This window comes from Ixodes scapularis, unplaced genomic scaffold (assembly GCF_016920785.2).
Source record: "Ixodes scapularis isolate PalLabHiFi unplaced genomic scaffold, ASM1692078v2 PGA_scaffold2__306_contigs__length_199485367, whole genome shotgun sequence".
Lineage (NCBI taxonomy): Eukaryota > Metazoa > Arthropoda > Arachnida > Ixodida > Ixodidae > Ixodes > Ixodes scapularis.
Genome location: NW_024609857.1, coordinates 119,906,657 through 119,916,166, shown reverse-complemented (window position 1 = coordinate 119,916,166; position 9,510 = coordinate 119,906,657). Strand labels below are relative to the sequence as shown.

General features: G+C 43.7%; 1 protein-coding gene across 1 annotated transcript; it reads right to left on the bottom strand.

Annotated features, from left to right (window-relative positions):
• Positions 1–1,797: 1,797 nt before the first annotated feature.
• On the bottom strand, positions 1,798–9,127 carry LOC115311196. Its single transcript, XM_042291525.1, has 4 exons — positions 7,546–9,127; positions 4,636–4,896; positions 2,017–2,579; positions 1,798–1,863 (listed from the first exon to the last, which is right to left on the bottom strand). Exons 1-4 carry the CDS (start codon positions 7,736–7,738, stop codon positions 1,798–1,800), a joined length of 1,083 nt encoding a protein of 360 aa, XP_042147459.1. The 5' UTR covers positions 7,739–9,127.
• Positions 9,128–9,510: the final 383 nt, after the last annotated feature.

Genomic DNA, 9,510 nt, shown 5'->3' with positions numbered 1-9,510 from the left:
TGGAACCAATTGGTTTCAGTGGGCTCTACTGGAAGCACACTGGCCAATGAGTCCCGCAAATTGGAATTATTTTTCCAGTTGGATACTGAATGGGTTCCAAATGGTTCCTGTTGGTTCCCATTGGCAGTGACCAATTGGTTGTCCCAAAAACCTAATTGTTCGTTTGCGGAATTTTCGTCGTCGTCGTCAGTATGCGCACATACAATACATACAATAAGATAATTCCAATTAGAACTTGATGAGAATTTTCAACTGGGTTGGTGAGCCTCTGAAGTATGGCAACACACATATGGTTCATGAGCAAGTTCACGAGTGTAGAATCGCTGTTAACCTGGAACATTTAATTAATTTACATTAAATTACCACATGCCACTAATACACTCATTAAATATGAGAGGAAGCAGACTTATTGTCATGTGCTAAATTAACTTCACTAGCAGCATATACATTGTCATGTGCTAAATGAACTTCACTAGCAGCATAAACATTGTCATGTGCTAAATGAACTTCACTAACAGTATAAAGATTGTCATGTGCTAAACGACTTCACTATAAGAGCATGCAAAGACATTAGAAAATAATAATGCATTATTGCTTTTGACAGTCAAGTTGTTGAGTCATATTTATTTACAAACATTTTAAAAAGCCTAAAAGAAGCACACATACACAGGAAAGCATAAATACAAAGGCTGCAGTATGACCTGAAAAAGTTAATAGTATGTAGCAAGCTCACATTTTAATCAAGTTTTCAGAGCATGTAGCATGTCTGAGCAGGTCATAGAACATGGAGCATGTCTGAGAAATTGGAACATTCCTGTGAACTTCAGCCACCGGCAGACAACTTGATATACCGATTGTGTATAGTCGTGTTTAGTTTGGTTAATGACAGGTAGTCTGTGTCGGTGCCCATTATTGCATTTCACGCACGGTAATGTTGTTTCGACTTCTCAGACATGGAAAGACATACAATAGACAATTTGAGCAATGCACGCATGCATTTCTACTCCCAAGATGAGCTTACGTATACATGACATTTTTTTACTTGAATTTGATTAGTAAGAATAATTACAAAAGTTATAAAACAAATAATTAGGTCATCAACAATAAAAAAAAAAAGTATGAATGTTTGCATTGGCATGCCTGCTGCATTACCATCTATTAAAACTACTTAAAGCAGTTATTGTCATTTTGGAATGCACTTTCAATATTTGAACCACTAGTACAGTTAGCAGACGCCTAAATCCATTCTGGTGAGTAGTGCAATTAAACAATCATCAGTTTTGTAGTAGATGTGCCCTAAAAATAACATTCATAAAAGAGCGGAATCAAATAAACATTCTTTGCAATATTTACATACACCATGCATACTGTTAGCCACCACAGCTTTAATTACAAGGCTGGATATGGCGGAGCAGTAACAGCGTGATAAGATCCAAGTCTCATACAAAAATATCAGATACTGTAAATCAAAATGGTACCCACATAGGCATCACTATACAGAAAGTAAATTAGGTAAATATACATTTCGGACGTAGAAATTGGGAACGTGCCCAATCACAGATGTTTTTACACGACGTCACTCACCCCATGCAGCTAATATATAACATTGACAGAAATCGCGGACGCCGTCAAACTTTTTGCTTGTTGCCATCGATACCGAATGGCGGTTACATGGAATCTTCAAATGTAGGCTGACATAAATTTTTCAAACTGCTTGGTTATTCTGACATTTTTAGGGGAATCCTTTCGAGTCCGAAAAATCAGTCTGCAACTATACAGAGGTGAAGCAAGCTTGCTTCAATCCCGTTCAATGCTGTTCGCCAGGTCGCAAACATACGACACGCTTGCACCTTGGTTCCGAAACTGGAAGAAAAGGCAAGATGCCTTGAGATCCGATGGCTCAACAACACGTACCGCACCCACCCTAGATATAAAGCATTCCTTAATGTGGTGCGGAAGGAGTTGGCTTTCGTTGATCACGATGTCGTCGCAAACAAGGAATACTTTCGAACTTACACACAGGATCTTTCGAATAACCCGATAGTCTAGGCCATGTGTCTGGATAACAGATGAGTCAGACTTCAGAAGTTTTTTGTTTGCCCTGCTGCGAAAGATTTGCCCTTTGAGGACAAATCTCTGGTACTCGGCAGCAAGGGCAGGGCACTCTTCAACATACTCTGCAAGTGCCATCCTGATTTCTGGAGACAAAACGAGTTTTTTAGGGCACCCAAGCAAGCCAACATCACCTATGGAAACGAAGTTGACCAGCTTGGGATAGCCCAGCATTCTGTGGCACACGTCTTTGCCGCTATCAGGCACGAGTGGTGAGGCCAGGAAAGAATCTAACTGTTGTGCCATGAACACCCTTTCCACAATCTGACTGGGGACTGCGTTGGCGCCAGTGACAAGCTTTACTAGGCGGCCATTTCCACTTTCAAATACAAAGGCAGAGTGGCCCCAGAGCGGCCCCATCTGCCGAGCCGCCTCTGCCAGGTGGAGCATCTGGTGAATGTTGAACGTCATGGCTTGATCCTTGTACAGTGTCGCTGTGGAGGCTACAAAGGTCCGCAGTAGAGCATCTGTAAGTAAAAGGTGGTTGGTATTAAGTGATAAAAAACTAATTTCTTGGCTGTGCAGTAAGCATTATGTAGCGTCAATGCATAAAAGATGTTGACACCCTGTCTATTCGGACCTTTACTGAGAATAATATACCAAGACTTTTCGACACTTAGCATGCAATATTCTGATGGCTCTTAAGCAATGCCTGAAACATTTTACAATATTCTACACCTTCCAGTGTTATCCATATTGGCACAATCATCCAGGTTTACCTCAATTAGAATTATAGTCCCGGTCTATCCAAAAGGTAGACTTCTGTTCCTTAGCTCAGTTTAAACATAGACCAATTTCAATGCCAATTGCCTTAACTTCTATGTACTATGTACACATCACGACACTGCTAGCGCAAACACGACATCGGCGCATTTTCGCACTCTACCTCTAAATAATATAAGCAAGCACAAAATTTTATTGCTTACATTAAAGATCTAAATGAGCTCTTTTTGTAGCAATAACTTGGATGACGCCCTTTAGTTTCAAAGAGAAAAACTGGAAAAACCGGCGATCGCTCGTTCGTGCTAACAGTGTCGCACTCTGTACGTACCAAAAAATACCGTGGAAGCACCCACTTCGTTCAAGCGCCCACCATTAACACTTCCCAAACTTGGGGATACTGCAAATCATGCGTTAAGCACCTGATTTGACCGGACAAGTGCCCATCTCTAGATTAACCAAGTTTTTACTGAAAGTGGGGTGGGCGCTACTTTGGTATTAATGTGAAAGCATTAACTGGTCCCATGGAGCGAGCAGACGTCATCAGCCGCACCAAACGGCAGATAAATTCCTGAAGCCGTGATCTGAGCCATCCCAGCTCTGAAACTATGCAAAAAGTCATGCAAAACGGCTATGATATGAAGCTGACGTGTGTCAATCTCAATTTGGACCACCCCATGGCACTGCGTGCCTGCACCAAGGCAAAAATGGAAGAGGCGCCGAAAGGATTACATGCGGCTGTGGCGCCGAGAGGTTCAGAAGCAGCCTTGGTGCCGAGGGGATCAGAAGCGGCCGTGGCACGAAGAATGACATTCATGCTTCCGCATTCTCAACTCGTAAGTGCTTAGATGTACCTCGAGTCTTTTTTACCGGTGTTCCCAAAAATAAATTTCAAACCTAAAATGACCCACAAAAATCAAAGACTTGAAGAGTGAAGCTGTGACTTTTCTCAAATACATATTTTACTGATCCAAGTTACCTATCAAAATCTACTCTGAAATCCCACAACAGAGATTATAAATAAATAAATGCTTGTACCAATATGGAGCCAATAGTCGCTGGGAGTATAAACGTCTTTAATATTGTCATTGAGACAGTGGTAGGTGGAAGTTTTTTGTAGTGGGAGTTGACACTATCTAAATATGTACCTCGGAGACATATTCAAGGTAAGTTACAGCTTATACGTGAATTCTTGGCTTTTGTGGGTTATCTAATTAGGTCGGGCACTATTGGGGAGACATAATGTACGAAGTAAAACGAAAACTATGATACGGATATTGTATCTGGCCCACCTTTTGTTTACAATGTTAGACGGAGACAGGCAGAGAAGCGGTTGTGTTGGCCGTGTTGTCAGTTATCACTGGACTGCCAATTTTTCTGTGGTTATCATCATCATCCCTATCTATGTTCCGCTGAGGGGCAGCATGGGCATTTTACAAGAAAGTAGAAAAAAAATCTAGACTTGAATGCAATAACAAAAACAATTACAAACATCTGTGGAATCTTCTATGTTTATTGCGGGTGCTTCTTAGCCTTCAGCTAAAAAGCGCCCAAAGGTTTCTTTTTCCACCAACATAAACAAAATATGAAGTATTCTCAGGTAAAGTGCTTCCATCATGAGAAAGGATGCATGCATTCCATTCGTAAACAAAACTCAACGATTATAATGTCCCCTTGAAGTTTAAAATGGTCACCCAGATCTGACTTCAATAAAATAAGGATGAGCATTGTGACTGAGAGCAAAATATGCTCACAGCCAGTTTATTGCATGTAGTAACAGTGCAATAGCATGTTTGCCCTCACCTGCACGGTCAATTGAGGACGAAGTGAGCTCCTCTCTCAGGAGAAGGTGCACTCCTTCAACAAGCTTGGCCAGGTGGCTCCAGTACCTTGGATGAAGGATCCCAAGTGTACATGGGAGACAGTAGTAAAGGAGCCAATGCCTCCACTCGGACGCCTTCCAGTTGGTGCGAGTTGCCAGGGACCTCGGCAGCCTTGTGACACAGTGGGGAGGCGTGATGGAAAGCAGGCGCCTGTCTAGTGCAGCAACAGAGGAGGGGCTGCCTGCAATATTAAGCAAACAAGAAAAAAACATTTCGCTATGACATCACCTTTGACTTGTTCCAAGGGCTTCAGTGTAGTGACAGTAGTATGTTAAAGGGCAACTTAAGATGTTCTAACAAAAAACGAGTTAGAGGTGGATTCTAGCGTAGTTTTACACGCTGATTTCGGATAAGTCAACCATTTGGCCGAAAAGTATTCCTCTAAATGCAAAAGGAGCACGAAAACGAGCGCCGGTCAGCATCGGCTGAATCGGCCCTACGTTATATGCAGAGCTTTATGCGGTCATTTCGTATTGCTCCTGAATGCTCGCAGGTTCAAATGGCGACCCTGATAATCACTTATCACCTTGTATACACAAAGAATGGCGAGCCGTTAAGCACCTGAGGTTTAACAAATATAGAGGGCTCTTTACATGACTCCATATGCGTTTTAGCCCTTAGCGAAGTGTGGGGAAAACATCCGGGGGGGGGCTTCGAGTCCAGAGGAGTGGCAATGCTTGCAGCCCCAGGCGAGCGGCATTGCATTCTATGCACGTGTGGGCAACCCATACTGGTACGTATCCTAATCTTTTCAGGTTGCGTCAGAACACACAAGAGAGAAAATTGAGAATGTGGGACTGTGCTGAATGAAGTGGCAGTGGCACTTGCTCGGCGCGACTATGGCGCTGCCATGCGACTGCCACTTCTTGCTCGCTGACCAAATGGCACTAGCGGGCAAACGTCCACAGACCTGTTGGTGAGTCTGTGAACATTCATCATGATTCAATTTCCTGGAAACCTCATTAGATCACGATTATATCTTACCCAACGGTAACAAATACATAGCATACCACTCAGAATCGCAAAATTTTTTAACAGCAAAAAGCTTCTAACCTTGCACACTTTGCAAGATCTACGAAATATTGACCCCACTAAAATTCCGTTCTATAATTTGAATGCTTCCTATTGGGGTGAATATCGGCTATGGATGTGTTGCATTCATTATTATTTTCACAAAGAACTTACCAGATGCATAAATCCGTGTATGATTCGCTGCAGATTTATTTGCTTGGCCTATTTTACGCTGGCGTGATTTCCTTTCTCCAATTTATTGCCGTGATTAGCCTCTCATGATGGCTTCCGATTTACGTCAAGCTTATAAAAAGTGATGTGGAGGTCGGCCAGAGCTGGCTTGCCCGAGCCAGCATTTCAGCCGAGACTGCATGGTGAAAAAAAGCACTGGCAGGGTTAGCTCACAAGCGGAGACAAATATTGAACCATAACTTCAGCTCTCATGTGCACTGGGCCTTGGCAGTGATTTCTTTCACCCAGTTTCTGCTCAAATGCTGGATTGAGCAAGCCAGCATTCTTACTGCTTCACCATGTTGATTTTGCGACATCCGACTTTGCAAAAAGCAATAGTTAGTTCAATACTTTGTATAACTAAGGACTGTGGTATAACTAATCATGCTGCCTTAGAGGAGCCAACAGCCGCACACAGGGTCGGCATAATCGTGAGACTGTCATGGTACAGAAGACCGAAACAACAAAAACGAATAACAAAATTAAACCACGCACAATCGCAGAAAACCACGAGCAGTCACAGAAAACCAAATGGAGATAGCAGCAAACAAAGCAGAGATGAGCAGACAAGCCGTACATTTGCATATAATGTCATCTGATATCACGCCTCTCACTTGCCTCAGAGAGGGCGGGGCTTCGGCGTTATTTTCAAAGCACTGTTACGACTGCTCCTTACATCAGATTGAAAAATAATTTAGATATTTGTGATCCTGAAGGGCACAAAGTGTTTTTCTTCTTGAATACAGAACCACTTAAGTCTCCCTTTAAACTTCAACAACCACACGGTGCATATGCCTCTACATCTCTCTGAACTAAAGATGCCTGATCTGTAACAGTACAATTGTTTTTTGCTTTTTTTTTGTTATATAGTTCAAAGCTCAGTAACTAAAAAACTGCCTGACACTCTCCTTATGTTGCGATTCACCAATGAACTAAATGCTCTATCAGAGCCGCTTGTCTTGTTCCTTCCTTCCCTTTCCTTTGAAGCTGATGGCTACGCGGGCATAAACAAATTAATGTTTGTTTGCTATGTTGAATGTATCCTTGGTACAGAAGGCTGGCTCCAAGAAAACGTTGAAGCCCTAGGCCCACCTACCACATCAAACATTGGTGACTTCATATTTATATGCAGGTTGCATAGTTTGCCTATTAGCAACTCAAGATTCATTTTTCCCCCTTTGGGCTGGTGCAGAACATTGAGCACAATGTCTGGTAACTGAGCAAATATAGAGCTAAATACAAGAACAAAAGCCTTAACATTTGCAATAGTCAATAAATAAACTGTTGCATCTTTCATAAATGTTTTACAAACATTTTAAAATGTAGGATTATAATATACATAAAATCGAAGTATTTTACAGGCACATTTGCAAAAAATGTGATAGTGAATGTTATGTCAATTGTCAATAATCTCACTATCCCCAGTTTTATAAATGCATATAGTGATTGATGTTGCAAATGATGGCTTGTATAGCCATCGTTTGCAACATCCTCTTGTGAATTTATAGAACCCGGTTGATAGTGAAATGATCAACAATTTTCCCATGAAAACCTTTACTAAAAGTTAAGAGTATTCCTGCCATCTTACCTATGTAGAACCGCTCGTTGGAGTTTACAGACGACAGCAGCATCTCCGTGATCTGGCGAATGACGCCCAGGAGTACAGCATGCATGTACTCCACCGTGAACCCCCACACCAGGTCAAAGTCTGGAAGGCTCACGGCTGGAGACGGACCCTTGTAGCCGTTGATGACCAAGGAGGACTCCAGGGCCACCTTCATGTCCCGTAGGACACCTGCTGACGTCCTCCCACGTGCATCCTCAAAGGAGAGGAATCTGAGGCTCCCTGAAAATGAGGTTGAAATGACTATACAAAACTTGCAGTGGTAGAACGTTTACATCCAAAGGTCAGATAGATACGTACCATCAACGTAATCTCCCTTGATTAGGCACCATGGGCACCCGTAGTACCCGTTGAACAGTACCATATTCTGCACAGATGCGCGTGCGGGGGCATCCACGCAGCAGCACAAGATGTACGCTCTAGACGAGTGCTGTGTGCCTTCATGCTGCCAGGGGACGGGTTGCATGCTCTTGACACCCTCTACAAACTTTCCAAAAAACAAAGTCATGTTGGGGTGTCCCTTCCCAAACCAAAGTCCAGCAAGCACTGAAACCTGGAATCGTTGAGGCACTGGCAACTCGTTGACAGTGAACTGAATGGGCCAGACGGATGCACCGGAAGATGTAAATACGGGGCTTCCATCAGTGTTCACTGTCAACGTGAGGTCACTGTCCCCCAGGGTCCCCGATGACTGCAGATTCTTGTACGCTTTGGCTTGAGTGATGTCACCGATGACACTGGTGGTAGCACCCCGGTCACTGGCAATCTGGTTCAGCTTTTCGTGAAGGGCTGCTTTGTTGTTCTGAATGACATGATTCAGCTGCTTGCCGATGTCTAGAACAACGAAGAAAGCCCCATCTTTCTTTGCATCTTTGAGGTTGCTAGACGTCTCGCAGGTGGGACAGACGCCATCTTCAGCGGAAACCTCCAAGAGATCATTGCATGACCGGCAGTAGAAATGTCGTACAGCTGCGGACTCCGCCTCGGCTGCAAACAGCTTTCGGAACAGGTACTTGCTTTGTGGGAGCACAGACTGCTCTGGAGCAAAGAATGCATTGACCATCAAAAGAAGGTTGTCAAGGCCCTGCCAGCTTAAGGCTTCACCAGCCACAAACGCCATAATCATCGCAACAGCTGCTGCCTTGGTAGTTGTCGAATGGGGCAGAGTTTGGGTTCCAAAAGCTCGTAAGCCTGCTGCCAGTGCATGTTCTTCACTCATATGTGGTGGTTGCTCGGTCTGTTCCCAAAAGGTTGAAGAATCTGCATGTGACTGGTGAGTCATAGTCTCCTCTCCGTTACTCTCTGAAGAGTCAGCGTCTTCCGCAGTGATTCTCGACTGAGGGTCACTGCTGCAGGAATCACAGTCACTCTCGAGCTCGTCACCATCGCTGGGGACATCATAGACGGGAGAACCGGCTGTTGCTGATTGGTTCCCGCTTGGCACAGCCTTCTTACACCGAGACAGAGTGGACTTTGGTATCTTGAAAGACGCGCCCTTCTCTAAGTAAACAAATCGTCGACGCCGAGTTGCTTCACTACTAGCCATGATAACAAGTCACGGAGCAAACGCAGCCATCAAGCCAGGCTTGTGAACACGCGCACGAACAACAGGCAACAGGAAAGAAAAATGTAGAATTGCTGAGGAACAGAGGGGAGCGAGAAGCAGAATGACGCAAATGACGCGACTGACGCACAAAATAAAATTAAAAAAATAAATAATAAAAAAGAACCAGTTCGAGTTTCGAACGATCAAAAGTAACGCAGACGACGAAAGCGAAAGTCACGCACAAATACTCCGCCTAAAAATGGTCCACGTAAATACGGAGCAATTAATAGAAGAGCCAATGGGAGAAACACAAACCCGACCACACTTCCAAGACGAAGAACAAGTACGAGTTGCCGAGCGTCGAAACTGAGAGCACTGTGCGG

Excerpts from the sequence above, each read along its gene's own strand:
- LOC115311196 (XM_042291525.1), bottom strand. The coding sequence starts at position 7,738 with ATGAAGGTGGCCCTGGAGTCCTCCTTGGTCATCAACGGCTACAAGGGT. Across the intron at positions 4,897-7,545 it reads CAACGAGCGGTTCTACATAG|GCAGCCCCTCCTCTGTTGCT; the intron begins GTAAGATGGCAG and ends TTAATATTGCAG. Across the intron at positions 1,864-2,016 it reads TTATTCGAAAGATCCTGTGT|TTTCGGAACCAAGGTGCAAG; the intron begins GTAAGTTCGAAA and ends CTTTTCTTCCAG.